This window comes from Pantherophis guttatus, chromosome 4 (assembly GCF_059756535.1).
Source record: "Pantherophis guttatus breed Tessera chromosome 4, ASM5975653v1, whole genome shotgun sequence".
Classification (NCBI taxonomy): Eukaryota; Metazoa; Chordata; class Lepidosauria; order Squamata; family Colubridae; genus Pantherophis; species Pantherophis guttatus.
This window is the reverse complement of record NC_142066.1, coordinates 30,134,119-30,158,671: the sequence shown is the minus strand read 5'-3', so window position 1 is coordinate 30,158,671 and position 24,553 is coordinate 30,134,119. Positions and strand designations below refer to the sequence as shown.

Here is a 24,553-nt window from a genome sequence, read left to right as displayed (position 1 = left end):
CGTGCGGATCTGGAGGGGGAGGAACAGGCTCAAGCTCAACCCTTCCAAGACTGAGTGGCTGTGGCTCCCGGCATCCCGATATAGTCAGTTGACTCTATCACTGACTATTGGGGGCGAGTCTTTGGCCCCCACAGAAAGGGCTCGCAATCTGGGAGTCCTCCTGGATATGCAGCTGTCCTTGGAGGAACATCTGACAGCTGTAACTAGGGGGACCTTTTGTCAGGTTCGCCTGATTCGCCAGTTGCGGTCCTTTCTTGATCGGGATTCCCTGTGCACAGTCACTCATGCCTTCGTCACCTCTCGCCTTGACTATTGCAACACTCTCTACATGGGGCTCCCCTTGAAGAGCACCCGGAGGCTCCAACTGGTCCAGAATGCAGCAGCGCGGGTAGTGATGGGAGCAGCATGGCGCTCCCATGTAACACCGCTCCTGCGCGAGCTGCACTGGCTCCCAGTGGTCTTCCGGGTGCGCTTCAAGGTGTTGGTTATCACCTTTAAAGCGCTCCATGGCATCGGGCCTAGCTATCTTCGAGACCGCCTGCTGCTACTGACGACCTCCCATCGTCCCATGCGCTCCCACAGAGAGGGCCTCCTCAGGGTGCCATCAGCCAATCAATGTAGGCTGGTGACTCCCAGGGGGAGGGCCTTCTCTGTGGGGGCACCTACCCTCTGGAATCAGTTGCCCCCAGAGATAAGGAGAATCCAAGACCTTAGTGCCTTCCGCCATGCCCTTAAAACCCACTTTTTCCAGCAAGCCGGGCTGGTTTAAGAAGAAATTTTAAATGTTTTAATTGGTTTGTATTTTTAATTTTGGGCCAAATTTATATATATTTTAATTGTTTTTAATATTTGTATTTCATGTTTTTTAATTCTGGCTGTACACCGCCCTAAGTCCTCAGGGAGAAGGGCGGTATATAAATTTAAAAATAAATAAAATAAATAAATAAATAAATTCACTTTACAACCATTTTACTAATGTAACAACTCCAGTGATTCACTTAAGCACTGTGGCAAAAAAGCAATAGCAGTAACACTTAGACTTATATACCGCTTTACAGTGCTTTACAGCCCTCTCTAAGCAGTTTACAGAATCAGCATATTGCTCCCAACAATCTGGGTTCTCATTTTACCCACCTCGGAAGGATGGAAATCTGAGTCAATCTTGAGCCTGGTGAGATTTGAAAGGTCATAAAATGGGGTAAAACTCACTTAACAACAGAAATTTTGGGATCAGTTGTGGTTGTAAGTTGAGGACCACCTGTGATTTTCTCTCTCCTGACAGAGGAATGCTAATCTGCATATGGCCTGCAAGTGTTCTTATCCTTAAAGCTTTATTTCAGGATAATTTGACAGCAATGTTTAGATTCCCTTAACTTCATCTCTGCCCCCATCCTGTGTCATCACCCAGTGAGAAAACCACTCAAAATGTGATGTGGAGACATGTGTGATGGTGGGTAAATACGGAGAACTTAATGATCTTTGAAGTTGTCCATCTGACAAGTTACTGGTATGGAAGTGCTTCATGCCAGGAACTTATCACTAGGACAATTTCTGAGCATGGGTTTATCAGTTTTTTAGTTACCAGCTGATCATATCCCAAAATAGCCTGAGAGGAGGGTAAGATGCAGGAAGGACCCTGCATCAAGAAAGCTTCCTGGTCTTTAGAACAAGACATTTTAATAACACATTTGCTGGACTTATAGAAAGCCAATATCCTAATACAGATAATCCTTGACTTATGATTGGTCACATAGTGACTGTTTGAAGTTACAACAGACCTCCCCAGGGCTATTAACCCACATTTTAAATTCTGACAGCCAGACCTACCCCCGTAGTCATGTGCACTTGTCTATGGAGATTCTCAATCATCCAGTTCATGGTTGTCCCAAAGATGCTTTTTTCCAAAAGATTACTGGATTTTGTTTTTCCTTGAAGACATTTCGCTTCTCATCCAAGAAGCTTCTTCAGTTCAGAAGAAAGCACCTCTGGAGCACTTGGCAATCAGTCGACACTTAGAGCCTCATGGTCACATGACTGCAATTTATGACATCTTTTTCCCTAGAAATTGGCATTTACTTCTGATTTCTGGCATAAAACGCCCATTAGGGACAATTGATTCACTTAATGACTGCTGCAAAAAAGGTGGTAAAATTAGGCATGGTCACATGGTGACCTGTTTAATGACTGGAATGATTTACAATTGTAATTCTGGGCTCAATTACATCATAAGCTAGTTTGATTTATAAGAGCCCTAAACTCTGTCATATAGAAAATTCAGGCTAGTGGCTGGGATTGTTATTAGCTTCCTACTTAGCAATGTTATGACTCATTTATTGCTTCATTGTAAAAGAAAATGGAGGAAAAAAAGAGATGCACAGTGTTATTGTAGACTGTAATAACACTCATTTAAAACATGACATTTAAAACACTCATTTAAAATTGTAATTTAAATTAACCCCTTTAGGGAACATTTCAGTATTATAAATGGTTTACCCCAGTGTTTCTCAACCTTGCCAACTTTAACATGTGGGGACTTCAACTCCCAGAATTCCCCAGTCAATACTGGTTTACACAGAAAGTATTTCAGCGTGAGAAAAGCCACACATTTTTTCATGATTGTGCTCTAACTATACATGTTGCAAAGTGCATCTTAGTGCATTTATTTGAAGCAAAATAGCCATAAGCATACCATTTTAATTAAATAAATATTTATATATTTAAATGATTTGTAATTCAAAACCATTTACAATACATTAAAAAAGCAATAATATGAATAATACAAGATAGCACACTTGTTTTAAAAGATATTGCATTTTATATGATAGTGTACGCCACCCAGAGTCTTTCTTTGAGGGAGATGGGTGGTTTAGAAATATGAAATATAAATAAGTAAGTAACTAAGTCAAGGATTACCTTTATATACAGTGATGCCTGCATGTTGCTTTGGAAAGTCTGAGTCAGATTTATCTGCGTAAACCAGATATCCCAATCCAAAATGGGCTTTAGCAGCTACATTCAATGAATAGAAGATTAAATAGATGCAGTTCCTGACTGCATCATCATCATCATCTTCTTCTTCTTCATGAATGGGGCACCTTAGATTGTTCCCATAGCAAGACTTGTACTGGGAAGAGATGGAAAGCACTGTTTTATCCTGAAACAGCTAAGGATAAATTTAGGCAGCCATCGGAATAGACTGGGGATGCGATGAAGACTGCATTATTAAGACAGCTATTTAAAAAAGGGGATTAGAACGGCGTCTTTGTGCCATGGTTAGCAGGACATAAAAATAAACCACTTTTGCTCTCCATGAAGCTTTTGGAGATATGGAATGCTACCAGAAAGAACATAACCTCCCCCCCTCCCCTTGATCTCCATGCTCATCTGAATGGCTTTTTTTATTTTATTTTTTTTGTGCTAACAGGATGACTGTCATGAGTTTCCTGGTCCTCATTCTCAGTTGGGGCTCCATGGGGCTGGAGACAGCAGCAGCTGTGGTGAGTGAAGGGGGCCGGGGATAGATAGGGCTGGAGAGGGATGTTGGTCAGGGCTAAAATGTCAACGAGCAGCATTTGGGGAGAGTGTCAGTGGAGATGGGAGGCAATTAAGGTTAACCTAGCAATATTAGGAAACTGTAGCAATCTACAACAAACCAAACGAAGGGAAATTCACTTCTGATTTGGCCAGCTCTTTATGAGCTTATATATTCCAGGTTTCATAAATGAAAATAGTGGCATATTTGTAACATTGCCATGATAATATGAAACACCCTTTTTAAGACTCTCTAAACCTGTGATGGCAAACCTATGGACATGTGGCAGGCGGAGCCATATCGGTGGGCATGTGAGCGTTGCCCTAGCCCAGCTCCAGCCTTCATGCACATACCGGCCAGCTGATTTTCAGGTGTTCCGGGCCCACCAGAAGTTGGGAAACAGGCTGTTTCCGGCCTCCAGGGGGGTGGGGAAGGCTGTTTTTGCCCTCCCCAGGCTCCAAGAAAGTCTCTGGCTCAAAGAAAGTCTCTGGAGCCTGGGGAGGACAAAAAACGGGCCTAACGGGCCCACCGTGCCATTGCGTGCCAAAAACAGGGGGAGCGCGGGTGGGGTCATGCACGCATGTGTGGGGGGTGGGGCGCATTGAATTATGGGTGTGGGCATGAATGTGCGTGACCCTCCACGCTCCCCACGCTTTTGGAACACGACGGTAAAAAGATTAGCCATCACTGCTCTAATCCCTTAATTCAGGGTAGTGTTGGGGTGACTGGATGAAGCTGAGCATTTATTGGCCAGATGCCCTGCCTGATGCCAGATAGAGTTCGCAGCAGTTTTTTGTTTTGCTTTTTTGCTTCGACATTTGTTTTGGGTACCACTGCTGAGAGATCTACTATCAATAGATCTTCAGTCTATTCTACATGGCTAGGAATTATGGAAACTGAACTCCCACACAACTGGAGACAGTACTAGGTTGAAAGGTAGGAGGCTATTCTACTGTTTTACACTACGTTCACAAATTCTGCAAGAGGCTATCCTGTAACCATTTACAACCTGTAGTACAGATAATCCTCGACTTACAGTATGACCGATTGTTTATTGACTGTTCAGAGTTACGACAGGCTGCTTTACACGCCACAAAGCACTTCGGGTGAGGGGAGGGGGGAGGGGAGGGGGAGTAGGAGGAGAAGGAGGTTGGCCCCATCCATCCTGGAGAAGATCTGGAGGCAGGAAAACAAGCAAATGGATGGAAATTAATCAAGGAGAGAAGCAACCTAGAACTAAGGAGAAATTTCCTGACAGTTAGAACAATTAATCAGTGGAACAACTTGCCTCCAGAAATTGTGGATACTCCAACACTGGAGGTTTTTAAGAAAAGATTGGATAACCATTTGTCTGAAATGGTTTCCTGCCTAAGCAGAGCGTTGGACTAAAAGACCTCCGAGGTCCCTTCCAACTCTGTTATTTTGTTATTCTGGATACCAAAAGTGAATTCCTGTAGGACCCATGAAATTCCTGACATTTGGCACCCCTAATGTAAAGGCACTAACTGTAAGAAAAATAAAAATGCAGTTGTGTGTGTTTCTTGCCATTGCACGTAGATGAACTGGCACGGTTTTTGCCCACCAGGCTACTTTCTGAAATCAGAGGGACAGCAGCCAACCAAACTGGCTGGTGGTCTTGCCTGAGAAACTGTCTTCTGTTCTCTGGAGCACAAGAATTTAATTGCTGGCATTTTCAGCCAGGAGAGTAGTGGCATTTGGAAGTGGGTGGGGGAGGGACGGTGGTGGTAGTGAAGGGATTTTCTCACCCTCTTCATGTATATTTTTACACATACAACACACATATGGGCATACCCATGCCTACACTCCCTTCCTACTGATGTTTTAATTAGTAGGCGTTATTCAGAGTCCCTGGAGAAAATAAGAGAAAGCTTTGCATTTTCCATCTGTCTCACTCACCCCTCTTAATTCTGTTCTTCTGAGAATAAGTGCCTTAAGTGCTTCTCTCAATGGTATGCAAGCCCCCCTCGGAGTTGTACCTCTGCCAAATTGCACTTCTGCTCCATTAGACCAGTTCAACCCTCCCCCCCCACCCCAAATGCTATTCCAAATCCAGAATCTGCCTTACACCTGTAATATCACCCTCTCTCTCATTTTAGGCCTACCTCCCATTAAGAGGAAGTAACTCCCCCACAGACATGGAAGTATTCCTGTTCTCATTTGTCTTCTCTAACCTGGTGTCCTTCCCATAACTTCAATGCATTTTCAAACAGCCTGAGTTGAAGCAGGGTGATTTTGAAGCCAAATATTTGCATTGAGAGGAGGCACTTATTATAATAAATATTTTGGGTGATAGAACCACAGGAGTCATAAAATTAGGATGTCCTTCAAATGGGGAAAGTTACTTCCCCTCCCCCAGAAGTAAAACAGAAACAAGAGTTCCTAAATACCCCAAGCTGATCCAAAATCTTAGCATACTTCATTTCTTTGTCTCCCCAGCAGAAGTTGACAGAAAATTATTCTGTTAGCATCTGGTGATTTGTCAATAAATTTTGGCTGCCGCATCTTTGTGGATTCTGGGAAATGGGTCTGCAAACTCAAAAGTGAAAAAATGTGGGTTCCCTGCACATTCATTTCATTTTTCATTTCATTTCATTTCATTTCATTTCATTTGTATACCGCCCTACTCCCGAAGGACTCAGGGCGGTGAACAGGCACAGAATAAAACACATAGAATACAAAAATTAAGAGCAAAAGTAAAATTGAATTAAATCAATTTAGCCCAAGACAAATTTAAAACTCCAGGTTAAGAACAAATTAAAATTTACATTAAAATTTACATTAAAAAATTTACATTGTTGGTTGATCATCCTGTCCTTAAAGAAAGCACAATTTTGGCCTTGTTGATGAATTCATTGAAACCATTTTGACCCTACTCTTTGACCAAAGACAACCAACAAGCTTACAGTATAAAAACAGATGGCAGGAAAGGAAAAAGAGAAGAGGAAAGCAAGCCAACTGAAGCATTTTTGTCAGAGACTCATACAGCTCAACTAGTTAAAGGATAATCCTGATTCCCCTCTCTCCCAATTGAAGGGAAGGCAAGCAGAGGGAGAAGGTGCAAATGAGTAGTTCTGTGGGATCCTTGGTGCTCTTTTGAGCTTGGTTGTTTTCTTGCAGATTTTCATTGCCTGACTAGGTAGTATCATCAGGGCATTAGTTGGATAATGAAACAGCTGCAAGAAAACAACCTTGCTCAGAAAGCATCAAGGATCCCACAGTTCAACTCTGAGCTACAAATATTCTCTTCTATCAGTAGAAGTTTCTTATTGCTTACCTGGGAGCAGATAACCCTTCTCTACTGCAAATCAATCTGATTGATTTGCTATGCTTTTTATTCCATTTTTTTCTTTCTTTTAATCAAAACAGCAAATTGAGTGGAGGATCTTTGGAAGGAAGGGAGAGCCTTCACTGTTGTACTTAACTATCATGGTTTCCCATTTCTTTGTAAGGAAGCAAAAATTCAGGAATCCTCAACTCAACCATGTCTTCAGTTCGCACATTCCAGTTAAATGTCCTTGTCTGTTATATCAGCCTCGTCCCCATTCCTCCAATCCATCAACTATTTCTTTTTTTAATGGACCTACATATCTCTGTCTTTTTTAACCATCAGATTGTCAGAACAGGCTAGAATATTAAACGTATTTTCACTTTATTTTATTCTCTAATGTTGTGTTTGCCACATTTACAGATGCCTGCCCTAACCCCAGTTTACCCCATTAGCTCAATTTTCTGAGTTTGCATAAGACACTGACCCATTAATCAAGCACACTGCTTTGCACAACAACCCAGGAGGCTTAAATATGGCGAATAGTAAGTCATCTGTTTGCAAATGCAGCTAATAGGATTCCTTTTTTTACTTCTTCCAACAAGGGGAATGGTTCTTCCAGACTCCGTGGCTTTCCTTATTTTTTACAATTCATTGCTCCTCACCGTTTGTACTCTTACTATGACCAACCCTAACCTCTACCCCTTTGGCTTCAGCTCTCTTTTCTTCCAATTTAATTATAGCAATGTGTGGGGTCTGAAGGCCACTGACCGTAAGTGTCCCTTTCTGACAGCTGCCAAACCTCCGCTCCACACCACCCAGACTCCAGGACTCTTTTCCACGTTCTAGCAAATCAAAAGCAAGCCTTTTTGTTTTGTTTTGATGTGGTCCATCTGGGTTCTTGATAGACATTTTATTAGGATGTTTTCCTCTGAGGACGGAGGCTACTGCAGGCTACTTCTGCTGACTGCTGGCTGCCAGCAGTTCTCACTGGTTCTAGGTTAACTCAGCCTTCCATCCTTCCGTAACGTAACGACCCAAATTGTTGGGAGCAATATGCTGACTCTGTAAACCGATCAGAGAGGGCTGCAAAGCACTGTAAAGCAGTATATAAGTGCTATTGCTATCTAGCAAGCTTTATTTCTCTAGATATTATAGATAACTCTCCAAATCCTTTGCCAATAGCCTTGTTGATCTGGTCTAATGAGAGTTAAGACCAGGGGTGAAATCTACTTACCTTCCCTACTGGTTCGGAATTGCGCACACGCATCACATGTGCGTGTCAACCCTCTGTGCAAGTGCAAACCCTTCTGCGCCTGCGCAGAGGGTAAAAAACAGGTTACTTCCTGTTTAAAACCAGGTGGCTCCACCCACTTTCCCGGGTGGAGCCTCGCACTACCATTGCTACCAGTTCTCCGAACCACCCACCACCATCGCTACCAGTTCAACTGAACTGGTCCAAACCAGTAGCATTTCACCCCTGGTTATGACCCAAAAGCTGTAGAAGGCCCCGGGAAAGTCCACTCCTGCTATACAGGTAGTCCTTGACTTACAACCATTTGTTTAGTGACCGTTTGAAGTTCCTACAGCACTGAAAAAAGATTTTATGACCGTTTTTCACATTTATGACCGTTGCAGCATCCCCATGGTCAAGTAATCAAAATTTGTATGCTTGGCATGTATTCATGGCAATTGCAGTGTCCCAGAGTCATGTGATAATCTTTTGCAACCTTCTGACAAGCAAAGTCAATGGGAAAGCCAGATTAATTTAATAACCATGTTACTGAGCTGTGATGGTGCAGTGGTTAGAATGCTGTATTGCAGGCTAATTCTGCCGACTGTCAGGAATTCGATCCTGACCGCCTCAAGGTTGACTCATCCTTCCATCCTTCCGAGGTTGGTAAAATGAAGACCCAGATTGTTGGGGGCAATACGCTGATTCTGTAAACCACTTAGAGAGGACTATAAAGCACTGTGAAGCGGTATATAAGTCTAAATGATATTGCTATTAATAAATACTTGCAGCCTGAACGAACACACTCTGAGGCGACATCCAACAGCAACCTTTTAACTTTATTAACGAACTGTAACAAGCATAGCAACAACAACTCCTGTGCTTGCCAGCTCCTTCTATAGTGAGCTATCAACGTCTTAACCAATCAGAACAGTTGGAGCAACCAGCCCTTCACTTTCTTAATATGTAACAGCTATAACTACCAACTGCAGTGATTCACTTAACGACTGTGGCAAAAAAGGTTGTAAAATGGGGCAAAACTCACTTAATAACTGTCTTGCTTAGCAATGGAAATTTGGAGCTCAGTTGTGGTTGTAAGTTGAGGACTACAGTTGTACCCAAAATGGGTCCTAGCCTGGTGCCGAAGCCAATAAAGCCCGCCAGACATGAGGAATGGCGTTTTCAGCTTCTTTTATTGGAGTACTCCAGCAAAAGGGCCTTATCAGCTAAAGGAGCCAAGACCCCGGAACAATGCACAAATACAAATTTTATTCAATTATGATTAAAGAAGTTAACACCCTAAGAATCACACATTGGATCATACATCACATTTAGGCTAATAAGCTTTCTTATCGAAAGAGGTGTGTTTTATAATAAGCTAGAGCAGGGGTCGGCAATCTTAAACACTCAAAGAGCCACAAAGGCCCTAACTGGAAGCCCCCCGTTCAATTCTGGAGCCAACCGGAAGTCCGGTTCCCCCCACCATAGTGTCTCCTTCTAGCGCAGCTTCCTTTTTTCCTCGGCCGACTGGAAGTCCAGTTTCCCCACCATAGTGTCTCCTCCTAGCGCGGCTTCCTTTTTCCTCTACCTATCCTAACTGAAAGCCCTATCAATTGTGGAGCTGACTGGTGACAGAGAGCCGCAGCAGAGGGATGAAAGAGCCACATGCGGCTCCAGAGCTGCAGACTGCTGACTCCTGAGCTACAGATTACCGAAGTTTATATATCTACAGTCCGTGCCTTAGTTAGCATCCTTCTAGCATGTCCTTCTAACTTGTATACTAGGCAGTAGTGTTCCACCATTTGTTACACTCATCACAGCTGTAACTTTCTGTCAGCAATTCCTTTAACAAACTTTCCTAATTCCAACCTGTGCCCTTCACTATCTGTATTTTTCTTTCCTGTTTTCCCATAGCTTTAGATCTTTTAGTGATCTCCTTTTGAATCTTCAGGTTCTCCCATGCCCTAAAAGTCTAAGCTCTCCCACAGTTTTACTTAGTAGTCTCTGATATTGATCAAACTGGCCCACTGTTGTCCTCCGGCTGACACCTTCTCCAGTCCACCTTTGTCAATATTTATGGATATTGACAGCAATTGAATGCACTGCAGTAAAAGAAACTTTTGTTTTTGCCACCTCCAGGGACTGAGTGATTTCTGCTTTGAGCCGGATGGTTACGTGATGAACACAACCCAAGCCAGGACTGGACTTAGTCCAGGTAGGATAAGATCTGTTGCATCAAGGAATAAAGATGTTGGATTTGCATCTGGGAGCTCCCAAGCTGCGAAACTGCATTGTAGCAATACGTTCCTAACAAGAAAGCAACATGCAAAATCTAGTAGTCATTGTTCTATACGCTCCAGAGAAATTAAATCCCCCTTTCCCAACTGATCATTTGGCAAGTTTTTCAATTTTAAAAAACTAATTTTAAATTTAAATTTAAATTTAGTTTACCTGTTTGCTGGACTATAGGGTCCTTCGCAAATTTGTGCTGAGCTTGTTTAAGCAATTAAAATCTCATAATCATCCAAAGGAGAACTAACATCCTGTCCCTAAAATTCTGCTTCTTGGTAAATTCTGAAAGCAGTTACATATCTTTTGTATACTTATTTTCTATTGCTTTTCAAGGAACAGAAACTCTGGTTTGAGGATTTTATGTATAAGAACTGTTGCTTTAAGAAAGACGGAAAAAGCAATATTCTAGGTAGCTGTCTATTCTGCAATGGGATGCAATTTTTCTTTGCCTTGATTATAGGCCTTGATTATAGGAGGGAAAGGGTTAATTCTGGTGTTTTGATAATTTCTGAATCCAGCCTGCTCTTGGGACCTTTGTTGGGGAAAGTAGAAGGGAGCATTAAGGGGTTGTGAGAGCAGGGAGCTTATTTCAAAGGAGACATGATACATATATTATGCTAATAATCTATCATTTCTTTTCCTCCATATCCGTAATTTGATTTTTTTTTTAATTGTTTGCAAATAAAGCTTTTTTGGTTTTTTTAGGAGGAAATAAAAGTCTGATTTTATATTTTATATATATAACCATTTCTGTCAATATAAGTGATTCTTGCGTACACAAAAGAGGCAGCTATTTCATTAAAAAAGGCAGCTGTTTCAAATTTTCTAGCTTCAAAAGGCAACTCAAAACAGAGCAGCTTTAATAAGAAGAGTAATTTTCCAAGCTTAGCAGTCAATGTGGGTGAATGTGGGCAACACACTGGTCTTGAATATAATGAGGAAGCAAAGGAGTAACTTTACATTATGGTCCTGGTTTGGTCTAATTTTTTAGGCTCCAGGCTAGAAACCAGGAGCTGGTGAGTTGTAGTCCTTAGGCATGAAAGCAGGCTGGGTGACTTTGGGCCAGTCACTCTCTCTCAGCCCAACTCACATCATGGGGTTGTTGTTATTGTGGGAAAAATAGGAGGAAGGAGAAGCATTAAATATGTTTGCTGCAGTGGTGGGTTTCAAAATTTTTTACTACCGGTTCTGTGGGTGTGGCCGCTTGGTGGGCATGGCAGGGGAAAGTTACTGCAAAATCCCCATATCCTCCCAATCATTGGGAGGTAGAGAATAGAGGGGGGGTGGGGCTAGTCAGAATTTTTACTACCGGTTCTCCGAACTACTCAAATTTCTGCTACCAATTCTCCAGAAGTGGTCAGGACCTGTTGACAGCCACCTCTGGTTTGCTGCCTGGAAATGTTTATAAAAATAATAACAGATATGAATGAATGAGTCTCACCACCTTGGCTACTAAAAATAAACCATCACATTTAAATGATGCATATCTAATATCCTAGAGCAATGTGATTTGTTTTGCCTGCTGAAATGTTGGCCTGTCGTGAAGGTATCAGCTAGATCAAGAGGTGTTCAACCCTGGCAACTTTAAGAGTTGTGGATTTCAACTCCCAGAATTCCCCAGCCATATTGGCTGGGGAATTCTGGGGACTGAAATCCACACTCTTAAATTTGCCAGGGTTGAACACCTCTTGATCTTAAAGTCTTTTTTAGTGGGCAGGGGTGGAAATCCATAAATATGCATTAAGGTTGCAATTTCAAGGTAATTCCAATTCCTTCCAACAGTTCCCAGGATGTAGCTATTTAATACACTTTATTTTGGTGACTGGTCTCTGTTCTTCTTGCTGCTTCTGTATGTGCGCGCATGTATGCACATTTTTCTTTCCCTAGGGCCTAGCTCATCTGAACATGTACAGATGTTAGATAAACAAATTCAGGAGATCTAAGAAGGCATTTAAAAGACCTAATAGTCTTTAGATGGACCCAGTGTCTTGATGCCTTTTTTTTTCTTTTCCTTTAACCCTGTAGAAATCCTACAATACTATTTAACCTGCAGCCAAGATATTTTCAACCCTTTTCAGCAGGTAAGTATTCCTTCTTTTCCATTCAAATAAAATGTGACTTGTGTGGACGTTGCAGAAGTTTGAGAAAGGTGTATTGAATTCTCAGGTTAAATGCAAAACTAAATCCAAGCACTGTTATTCCTCTAAGCCAGAATGCTGGCTAGGGAATTCTGGGAGTTGAAGTCCACATATCTTAAAAGTTGCTGAGGTTGAGAAACACCGCTTTAAGCATTGCCCATATATTTTCAACCCTACTTCATAATATTTGGATGTTTCTAAAAATTTATGCTATAGATGAAATCTGGTTATTCTCAATATATAAATCCTTTATACACCTCACCCAGGGTACTATCTCGGCATGTGGTAAAATTGCACAATAGTTATATCTGTAAGTCATTTTGATTAACCAAATGGCTAGCTCAGCTCTCCTCTAACTGCAGATTCTAAAAAATTAAAGTTGCACGTTTTGCTTTGTTATTTTCATTTGATGATTTGCAAATAAATAGTCTTGTGTTTGAAATCCCCTGGTTTTATGCAAAACATGATAGAATTTAAACTTATTTGTGGAGGGGAGGAGTATCCCAAATTGGGGGTCCTTCTATTGGGGGTTTGTAAATTGGCTAACCTCAAAGGCAGGTAATCCTTGATTTATGATCATTTGTTTTGTGACCATTCAAAATCACAAAAATGACTTACGAACAGTCCTGACACTTACTAATGCATCTCTGCAGTTGTTTGATTGTGATCTAGGTTCTGGGCTCACATTTACAGTATGACAGCTGTAGCGTTTCAGGGCCACATGGTGGCCATTTGAGAGCGTCACAGCCAGCTTCTGACAAGCAAAGTCAGAATCACAAATCACAATCATGGGACGTCTTGTGTAATGATTGAGGTGATTTGCTTAACAGCCGTGGCAAAAACAAAATTGTAAAATTGGATACCTGACTCACCCGATGCCTAGCTAATGATTGCACCACCTAACAATGAATTTTCTGATTGCAATTGCGGTCGTAAATCAAGGACTATTGCTTAACGCATTGTAAGCCGCCCTGAGTCTCCGGAGAAGGGCGACATATAAATCAAATTTAAAAAAAAAAAAAAGGACTACCTGCGCTGTGTGTTTTTCTCTCATTCCTTTCCTGCCAACTCTACCATAGAGACTCACTGTGTGTCAGAGGGCACTATCCAACATACATTCGCAGCTATACGGATTGGAGAGGGAAGCCATCCCTCACTTCCCAGCAGCCGAGGTCAGTGGGGATGCTCAGAGAGAAAGGGTTGCTGGGATTGCATGTCTCTTTTGGACTGGGAAAAGTTATGGGAGGCTAGCTAGAGGGGAAGGGAAGGCTGCAAATTAGGGCAACTAGGTTCTCATTCATACCATTTGTACATTGCAGAAGAACATCATATCCATCCAGAGTACTTTGAACATCACAGAAAGTAATTTCCATCATCTTGTAGCTCTCCTCAACTGCCGGGGACTTCATAAGGTACCCACATTACTCTTATTTGTCATTTAATTGCTCAAGCCATTCTGCCTAACATTTCTCAGTATTTCTGGGTACTTTTTAAGTTCCTGACTTCTGGGCCAATTTCCTTATGATACAATGGGCGTGCATGCATAGTAACGGTATCATAGTAACGGTATCATTTGTGTGCCAAGAATCGATAGCTTGGCGCTCTCCAAATATTGCATGCCCAGTCATAGGCAAGGATAGAAAACAACGGTTCTCCAGATGCTAACTGCGTCTTCCAGGATTCCTCACCATTATCCCAAGCTGAATATCCCAGGCCAATAGCACTGAATTATCGACTCTGTAGTTGAAACATTTGGAGAATCCAAGGTCTTTCCTCAGCAGAGAGATCATATACATCATAAGGGTGTCAGGAGGAGAGTACCCCGCCCCTCTTCACAAGGCACACCTGGGGATTGAGACTTAAGGAGATGCTGTGGGGAGGGGTGTTTATCAGGAACAAATGCTGAATTCATGGAGTTTTGTGTGCCATTGCCGACGTTTGGAGTTTCATGGACTTCTTGCTTTATTTCTTGCTTCCTGGATAATTGCCTTCTTCCTTTGCTTCCTGAAACCATTGCCTTGTTCCTTTGTTTCCTGGACTCATTGACTTATTCCCTTGCCCCACTGGATTTCTTACTTTGCAGCCATTGTGCTCACAGCATTTTGCTGGACTATTTGCAGCCAGAGGCTGCTGGAGGAGAGAGAGGGAGGGAGGGAGGGAGGGAGGGAGGGAGGGAGGGAGGGAGGGAGAGAGAGAGAGAGAGAGAGAGAGAGAGAGAGAGAGAGAGAGAGAGAGAGAGAGAGATCACTTTGCTCTGGGATTTGCTATAACATGGGAGCAATAAAGGGGCAATTTGAACTATCAGCTGACTGCATTGCCTTTATGCCTTGCCCCCGGGTCATCACAAAGAGTATGTTCCTTTTCATATGAGCAGTTTTCCATCCAAAGCCAAATGGAACAATCTCTACATGGCAGAATCTCAACATGGCGCATTTACAGCATCCGGTAATTTTATAAGCAGTTTGCACACAAGGATTTGAAGCATCAGTACAATGCTCACAACCAGCAAGAGTGAACAATGGAGGGATTATAATCCTCAGGCCAGATATCAAAGCATCTTCCATGAAGCGTACTCTTCCGTGGTAGCGCAGTGGTTAGAATGTAATACTGCAGACTAATTCTGTTGACTGCCAACTGCCAGCAGTTTGGCAGTTCGATTCTCACCGGGTCAAGGTTGACTCAGCCTTCCAGCCTTCTAAGGTGGATAAAATGAGGACCAGACTGTTGGGGGCAATATGCAAACCGCTTAAAGAGGGCTGTAAAGCTCTATGAAGCAGATTATAAATCTAAATTCTACTGCTATAAATCTAGGGATGAAACAGCTATGGCATATTTACAACTTTACAGACCTGTCCTTCTCATCTAGGTGTTTCAGACAGAGTGAATAATTCCCATTAAAAGGGCAGGGGGGGAGGGGGGCAAGGCTGTAAAAGAGAGAGAAAGTGTGGTTTAGTGGTTAAAAAGGATAATGCCCTATCTGGATACCCTGATATTCAGAAACCAGGAATCATTGCCAATAGACTTTAAAATGTCCATCTGGAAGCTACCTCTATGTCACTTTCTCTGCCTCCTAGGACTATGTGGATGGCCTGAAAGGGCTGTGCTATGATGGCATGGAGGGATTGCTTTTCCTCCTCCTCTTCTCCTTCCTCTCTGCCCTTTCCTTCACCACAGCAGTCTGTAGTCTGCCCCGGGCTTGGAAGAGGTTCCAGAACAGGTGAGTGCTGATATCCAGTATATGAGAATTGTGAGCCTCCGTTCTATGCATGCAGAATTTCTCTTCACCACCTCCAGATTAGGCAAAAAGAAATAGATCCTGCTCAGATACACTGAAGGTGTAGATATGAACAACCACAGTCCTCAGGATCTGTATAAATGCCCAAGCCTTGAAGGTAGCTCCCGGGCTTCTCCCAAATTAGTCACCAAACTGTAGCTTTTAATATAACCAGAGAAGGAAGTATGAAATACAGGTAGTCCTTGACTTACGACCACAATTGAGCCCAAAATTTATGTTGCTAAGTGAGACATTTGTTAAGTTAATTTTGCCCCATTTTACCACCTTCCTTGCCACAGTTTTTAAGTGAATCATTGCAGTTGTTAAGTTAGTAACACGGTTGTTAAGTGTATCTGGCTTCCCCATTGACTTTGCCTGTCAGAAGGTCGTAAAAGATGATCACATGATCCCCCCCCAGGACACTGCAACCATCATAATTATGAACCAGTTCCTAAACAGCTGATCTTGATCATGTGATCATGGGGATGCTGCAACAGTTGTAAGTGTGAAAAACAATCATAAGTCACTTTTTCAGTGCCGTTGTAACTTTGAATGGTCACTAAATGAATTGTTGTACGTCGAGGACTAACAATAGGCAGTTAAATCATACTAGTTGTATTTAATTAAAAGTAAAGAATTTAAATGTGAAAAGTTATTCAATTTTAAATGGTATATTAATAAAATCTTTGTTTTGTCCAAACCTGCCTATTCTTTGGCCTGCATCCTCAGTAGGCCACTGAAGTTGTGCATAGAGGTGGCCTAGAGGTGGAGCTCTCACTTCACAATCAGGAGGCTATGAGTTCAAGCCTAGGTAGAGGCAGATATTTCTCTCTCTGAGCACACTGAGAACATATCTGCTGAAAAAAAACCTCCACATTGGCGCCAAGGAGGGCCAGTAAACACTCAGCTCCATTCAGTTGCCCAGACTCCACCCCACAAGGGATTATGTGGTCATTAAAAGAGGGTGATGATGATCCTCAGTAGGCCACTCATAGGCCAAAAATGTTGCACACTCCTGATATAGAAAATACAAAGCAAGATGATCCGATTCAGAATAACTTTGATTAGCCCACTTCACATCCTTAAACAAAAGGTGTGTTGAGAATTCTGGGATTGGAAGTCCAAATGAAACTAGAGTGTGTCATATTTGACAAGACAAATGTAAAATCTGTGAACTAGATCAGAAGATTGGTCCAAGTTGTCCTGTTTTCCTGTTCTGAATTTACACATTAAAGGCAGGGGTAGGGAACCATGGCCCTTTTTATGACTTGTGGATTTCAACTCCCAGAATTCCTGAGATAGCTATGCTGCTGGCTCAGGAATTCTGGGAGTTGAAGTCCACAAGTCATAAAAGTGACCATTGTTCCCCACCCCTGCCCTAAAGGGACAGGAGTCCAAACCCTAGATGCTGGATTTGGCACAAACCCTTGTTTTTTGGATAGATGCCCTAGGACCATAGTTTTCTTCACAGTCATTAGACTAGGCAACTCTTTCCTCATTACTCACTCCTTTGCTCCTTTTTTCCTCTCTTTTTTTTCCTGAATTCCTGCATAGGGACTCGGACTATGACGACATGGAGGATGACGACCCTTTCACGCCCCAGGCACGTAGACCGCCAACAGTGCGCACAGGGGGGGCTGGGCCCAGCCTGCCCAGCTCCTTTGGCCACTGTTCAAGCTGGGGCAGCCGGGGCAGCCTGCGCCTTTCAGCCCCCCCCATTTCCAACGCCCCCGTCTCACAGTACATGTGAGTAACCCCCAACCCCCACCTCCCAACCCCCTCCCCACGCGCTTGGTCTTAATACCCCCTGCAAGGCGGGAGGGCTTGGAGCGGCCCCCAGTGGCCCAGATCCGAGTGCGTGAGGGGGAGGGGGAAGGGAGGACAGACTCCCCCCCCCAAATCAGGAATGGATTGTTCCCTCTACCTCTTCGAGCTCCTTTCTTCTCCACTCCTACCTCCTCCTTGCCTCCTTCCTTGGCATTTTCCTCATCCCATTCATTCTCCTTCCCCACTGCTTCTTTAGTTGTCTGAAACCACCTCAGCTGGGCTCCCTAATCAAGGAGGAGAGCAGATGCGATGGTCAACATTGTTTAGCCATTTTGAAGTTTAAAGTATGGAGAATAATAGGAGATTTAGGCTGCCTAAAAGCTTACAGGTAGTCCTCAATTTGCGACCATAATTGAGCACAATTCTTTTTACTAAGTGAGACCATTGTTAAGTGAATTTTGCTCCATTTTATGACTTTTCTTGCCACCCTTGTTAGGTGAATCACTCCAGTTGTTAAATTACTAACGCGGTTGTTAAGCAAATCTGGCTGCCCCATTGATTTCACATGTCAGAAGGTCGCAAAAGGGGATCACATGACCCCAGGATGCTGCAACTATCATAAATATCAGTCATCAAGCATCTGAATTTTGATCATGTTACCATGGGGATCTTGCAATGGCCGTAAGTAACTTTGAACAGTCACTAAATGAACTGTTGTAAGTTGAGGACTACCTGTATTTCCCACTGTCTAGATCCATGATGGCAAATCTATGGCACGTGTACTGAAAGTGGCACACACAACCATCTCTCCAGGCACACGAGCCGTAACCCGTTGCTCTTCTGGGTTCCGGCATGTCAGCCAGTTGGTCTTCATGTGCGTGGGAGCACCAGAAAAGCAGCTGCCCAGTGTGCATGCGCGCGCTGGGAAGATGACCTTTTGGTTTCCAATGTGCACATGTGTGCTGGCCACCTGGTCTTCCAGTTTCTGGGGTGCATGCGCTCATGAAGACCAGTTGGCCAGTGCACATGTGCGTGCCCTCCCAGTGCATGCATGTGCGCTGGGCAGCTGCTCTTCCAGGTTCTGGCGCTCCCGCATGCGTGAAGACCAGTTGGCCGGCGTGCCGGAACCCAGAAGAGCAAGGGAAGCAGAGCTGCCAGGCAGGATGGGCAGGCCGGGGTTTCCCTCCCTCCCTGCCCAAGCGGGCTTCTTGCAAGGCCCCAGCCCTCCAACCAATGACACCGACACACATCCGCAGTCCGGAGCACCTGGCCAGCTCAGGCGCAAGGGGCAGCAGGGCAGCATTTGCTGGCTGGGTGACTGCCCACCCTGCCCGCTACTCCTGCCGCCACTGGTGGTGGTTCTTGCGCTTCCGGCCATGATGCTGGAGCAGCCAGGAGGAGGAGGAGCTGCCGTCGGGGAGGCGAGCTTCCCCAGGAGGGCCGGAGGAGAGCGCAGCTCCTCACGCATGGAGACGCCACCAAGAGCCCGGCTCGCCGGCAGGGGAGCAGCTGCGGGAGTCAGCCAGTTGCTCCTTTCCCTTGCCCTGCAGCTGTCACTGCTGCTGCTGCTCTTCTGGGGCGACGGGGCTGCGCAGGAGGAACGTCTGTCCCGCGCCCAGGTAAGAGGTGCACTGCCCGGGAAGCGGTTGTGCTCCCTTGGCAGAAGTAGTGGGGGGGGGCTGCACTGACTTGTTCTCAGTTGCGTGTGTGGGGGGGTGCTTCATCCCAGCCAGAGTTGGGGTCAAGCTCTCCCCCCGAGCCCCAGGAACACCAATGCCCCTTCCCTCCGAGGCTGGGAAGTGGCTCCAGCTTTCCAGCGGGAGGAGGTGGCATTTCCCACCCAACTTTCTCTCCCTGTCCGGGGCTAAGAACCGGGTCATCAGGGGGGATGTCCTGCTACCCCTACGGGGACCAGGGGGAATAGGCAGGGAGGCACGAGGACCCCTGAAAGGCCAGGCAGAGCCGGCGCATGTGCACTGGGCAGCTGGTCTTTGTGCGCGCATGCGCGCCAGAAACTGGAAGACCAGGTGGAACATCTGCTCTTCCAGTTTCTGGCACGCACGTTCCCATTTTGGCACTCGGTGTGAAAAGTGATCACTAACACTGATCTAGATCACCAGAATAGGAGAAAGAATGTTTATTTTATATACTGCATTATACTATCACCCTGTTTCCTTCGGAAACATCTAAGCAGCATACTTAATTCTTCCTACTCTTACTTTCATAGAGTATACGGATTTTAAGGGGCCTGGGAGATCATGTAGTCTGACTCCCTGATTAGTACATGAATCTATTGTACCCTCCAGCATCTGTTTAAACATAAGATAAGAAGATGAGATGAGATGAGATGAGATGACCTTTATTGTCATTTTTTTTTACTGTGAGCACACTGGCATACATTAACAATGAAATTCTGTTGCCCGCTCTCAAAAAAATGATATAAACACCTCCAACAGAGAAGGCTTTATTGCCTGCAGATGCAGTCTGTTCCACATTGCTCCTATCCATTAAACACCATTTTAGAGTTCTTTTACTACAGTACCACCAGGAGTGATCCCACTAAAGCAGTTTCCCATAGAGATGGAATTATTAATTCCTTTGCTTTCTTCACCTGTCTTTTTTTTTTTTTTTATGTCTTCCATCTTGTTTCCATAATGGCGAGCCAGCCCTTTGTATCACTTTCCATTCCTGGCCAAAGCACCCCTTCCCTAAAACGATCCATTTATCAAAATGCTCTTCTGGAAATACCACTCTAGTCCCTTCACTACCTCTAATGTGTTCCCGGTGACTGATCCTTTTCTTACTCCAGGTTTTCTACACTGGACCTACATTATCTTATCTTATTTTTCCATACTAAGCAAAACTTATTGCTACTGTTTTATTCTTTTCTCCTCAATCTTTAACCTTTTCACTGTTTTTCATGCCCCATCCTCTGGAGTGCAATTCGCATCAAATGCATATTCAGAGAAATTACGTCTACCTAATTAACTTATTGGGTTGCAACTTCTATTTATATATTGGAGAAATAGGTATTGCCCCTTCTCCCTACATAAATATACTCTCCAAAAAGAGATAAATATGCAAATCTTGAGATCTTTGATCTTCTCTTTCTTTTTAAAAAGAAAAAAGAAAAAGAGGGATTATACAAAAATGATCTCCGTTTGGAGTTCTCATATCATATTATATCATGACAATAGTGAGATGGGGCATATATCTACTCCTCCAAATAAAGAAGACCAAGTAAGTCATGATGATCTACTGTATAATCCAGGCTATAGTTTATTGTCATGAGATCTAAATTAACCAAGGGCCTTCATTTCAATGGCCACATAGACCAGTGGTCCCCAACCTTTCTGGCTTGGCGGACTGGCGGAGGCCGTGGGGTGGGATAGGGGATAGTTTCTCGTGTACGCCTGCACCCCTTTGACGAATGCAAATGCAGCTTCATGCATGTTCTCGTTCATCACTTCCGCAGCCTGGTTCTGAATGGGCTGCAGCCCGGCACTGGGTCACGGATCAGGGGTTGGGAACTCCTGACATAGACATTTCTGTAGAGAAAGTTGCCCATGTCCAATAAAATAGAGGTTTCTAGTATTTATGAAGTAATGGACTGACTTTCCAGAGCTTGGATAGCTTAGCTTGGGAGGGAGGGATTTGTTATCAGCATCTTTCTTGGTGTCCCTTGCAGGAGTCAAAGCGCTTCGTACAGTGGCAGTCCTCAATTTGAGAGCATCCCCCTCATTGACCGTCATTCCCCACCCCCTTCGGTAAGTCAGAAGTATGGACTCCTCCATATGTGGTAACCAAATGCAGCATACCAGCTGTGGGCAAATGACAGAGCAGAGAAACGACAAGTGGCTTTGGTTTTGTGATTGCCACTGAATCGTGGGGGATTGAAAACCTGGTTCATATATGTCTGATGTTTAGGATTGTCAAAATAATTATAATAATAATCATCTAAACCATCCCAAAAGTGCTTTGTTTTTTTTTTCTTTGAAGACATTTCACTTTTCATCCAAGAAGCTTCTTCAGAACTGAAGAAGCAGCTTCTTGCATGAGAAGTGAAACATTTTCAAAGAAGAACCAAGAAAGTCCAGTTGCCTTTTGGAAAAACACCGTTGGGACAACCTGGATGACTGAGAGTCTCCATAGACAATCACCTAATATTAGGTAGCAAAATAACTTTTTTTTATTCTTTTGGTCAAAGTGGATTGAATCAGTTCTATAATGTGGGGCAAGGCAGTGTTTTTTTCAGCACAAGTTGAATATCTTTTGAGCTTTCTTTGTTGTGGGCAGGGTGGTGATGTTCTGAGGAGGTTTATTTATTTATTAGTTTGATTTATATGCTGCCCTTCTCCGGAGACTCAGGGCGGCTTACAATGCTTTTTAAGCAATAGCCTTCATTCTTTTGTATATACCTGCTTAGTAGGGCTTTTTGGCCCCCCCTAAGCGGTGTTCTATTTTATACAAAGTCAACTTATTGCCCCCACAAACTGGGTCCTCATTTTATCTACCTCGGAAAGATGGAAGGCCGAGTCAACCTTGAGCCTAGTGAGATTTGAACTCACAGTAATTGCAGGCAGCTGGCAGCTAAATACTACTTTAACAGTAGTTTAGTCCATGGCGCCACCAAGCTCCAGGTTTGCAGATGGTGCTGACACCAGAGGCAGAAAAGCAGAGTTTTCACGATTTCTTGAATGGTTTGTAAATTTAGTAACATAGGTGTATTTAGCCTGAGGCACCATACATCTATTTAACTCTTTATTTTTGGATAAGAAGTAACTTCGGGGTAAATTGGGGCCATCAAAAAGGTCTGAAATTATACAGTTTGCCAACTACATAATTATTTGACCCAGCAGTCCCCAACCTTTCCAGCTTGGTGGCCCAGCATGGGGAGGGCATGTGAGTGGCAGCTCCATTTGGGCAAGCTTCACATGCAAGCAGAGAGTGCTTGTGCCTGTGTGCAAAACGTCACTCACATGAGCGGAGCTTCACTCACAAGGGCAAGCATCCTCTGCTCTCACAAGTGGAACCACACACAAGTGCAAGTGCCCTCCGCTTCTGCTAATGCTCCACATGCACGCTTGCTCGTTTCTCCCATGGCCCGGTTTTGAGCAGGCTGCAGCCCAGTAGTGGGTCACAACCCAGGGGTTGGGGACAGTGGTGGGATTCAAATAATTCAACAACTGGTTCTCTGCCCTATTGATTTCTTCCAACAACCAGTTCACCAAACTGCTCAGAAAGTTAACAACCGGTTCTCCCGAAGTGGTGCAAACTGGCTGAATCCCACCACTGGTTGGGGACCCCTGATTTAACCAAATACTCACCCCTCAGTGTTTCTACAAATATAACTACTAGAATACTCAGCCAGTATGTTGTTTGGAGATTTAAAAATTGCAGCCCCAACTTACCTGGAAAGTGACAGGTTGAAAAGGCAGAATAACTGCTGTTCTAATATTGCTTGATTATTAACTTCCTCGCTCCTCTCTTTTTATCATTCCATAGTATTCTCCCAGCATGCGAGCGTCTTATGTCGGTGCTAGCGAAGAAGTGGTCCTCCCCTGCCAGACCGGATTACAGTCCTAGATGCAGCCCAGAAGACCCCAACCCAGATGCGCACCACCCCCAACTAACACAAAGAGACCCCCCACCCACCCAAACATTTACTAGAATACAACTTAAGTGAGCCTTTCTCACCAGGTGCCCCCTCCTCCTTCACTTGAATCTCTTCATTCGCCTACCTTCTCTAAGAAAGGAAAGGAAAAGGGGAGTGAGAAAGAGACTATTCCTTGGGCCGGGAGACATTCAGTGGCGGGGGTGAGCAGTGTGAATACATTACGAAATGTAAATAAAGAGAGACATGGTTGAGAGATAGAAAGAGTGTGAGCCATGTGAAAAGGTGAATGACAGAAAATAATTGGAAGCTGAACTTCCAAAATAGAAATGGAAGTTTACATATAAAAAGTGTGTGCAAAAACCAGTGAATGGATGGAAAAATAAATAAAAACACTGCATGGGTGCAGACATGATAGGTAGATTGAAAGATTATATGGACGATGTAGACAAAACAGCAAAAGCCATCCAGCTAGAGAGGGACGCTCCCTGCTCTGACCATGGGTGTGCCGGAAAAATGGAGGACACCATTGCATCCTACCAAGAAACTTGAGAGAGAATAGGGGAATCCATTAGGGGCCCAGAGCTATCCTTGCTTCCCTATCAGCCTCCTTGCTCCTAATTAGAACCCCCATACACACTAACAAGCATTTGGAACTTGCCCAGTTTAAAATAAAAGGGAAACTTTATTTTACATGGTGTCCATCTCTGATTTTGCACACACAACTGTGTGACAGAATATGCAGTCATGGGGTATGTCCCGTTCTCTGCCCTAATGACTGACTGGGTGGGCGTGGCCATGGTGGGCGTGGCCAGGGGTGTGTGACAGGCAGTACTAGGCCTCCTGCACCCCCCTGGGAGCAAAAATGGGCCGCGGGAGTTGTGCCGCCGCACCACGTCCTGTTTTGGGCCTGGTAGGCCCCCTTGGAGCAAAATGGGCCACGGGGGAGGGGTTGTGCAGCACCCTCACCCCCCATGCCCTGTTTTGAGCCCAGTAGGCTTCTCTGCAGCTTCCTGGGAGCAAAAACAGGTCGCGGGGGGGCGCACTATACCCCCATGGCCCATTTTGGGCCTAGCAGGCTTCCCTGCAGCCCCCTAGGAGCAAAAATGGGCCATAGGGGGCCGCAGCGCACCCTCCCCTCCCCCCCCGTGGCCCATTTTGGGCTTAGTAGGCTATTCTACACTTACCGGGGTGTAGTACCGGGGTGCTTGGGGACTTCTGGAAGGGGCGGGGAGGGACAGGAAGGGGCCCACCAACAATTTAACAACTGGTTTGGCCGAAGTGGTGCAAACCAGTTGAATCCCACCAATGGGTATGTATGTATATTGCTATGCTGCCTCATCTTGGTGAGGGGAGGCATGTTACTGGGAGGAATGATTGAAGAACATTAGGAGTATATGTGCCAAGAGTATATAT

At 44.3% G+C, this 24,553-nt stretch overlaps 1 protein-coding gene across 2 annotated transcripts in view; it reads left to right on the top strand.

Annotated features, from left to right (window-relative positions):
* The window catches only part of TTYH1 (tweety family member 1), a 100,434-nt gene extending 76,604 nt beyond the window's left edge, over positions 1-23,830 (top strand). The window contains exons 6-14 of one of the 2 annotated variants that reach the window (XM_034423213.3): positions 3,425-3,497; positions 10,192-10,267; positions 12,370-12,425; positions 13,562-13,654; positions 13,802-13,894; positions 15,557-15,699; positions 17,311-17,359; positions 21,212-21,290; positions 23,029-23,830. In XM_034423213.3, the coding sequence (XP_034279104.1) occupies positions 3,425-3,497; positions 10,192-10,267; positions 12,370-12,425; positions 13,562-13,654; positions 13,802-13,894; positions 15,557-15,699; positions 17,311-17,359; positions 21,212-21,250 (622 nt within the window). In that variant the 3' untranslated portion in view covers positions 21,251-21,290; positions 23,029-23,830. Of the gene's footprint in view, positions 1-3,424; positions 3,498-10,191; positions 10,268-12,369; positions 12,426-13,561; positions 13,655-13,801; positions 13,895-15,556; positions 15,700-17,310; positions 17,503-21,211; positions 21,291-23,028 lie in introns of both variants that reach the window. The other variant, XM_034423212.3, reaches the window with a different exon arrangement.
* Positions 23,831-24,553: the final 723 nt, after the last annotated feature.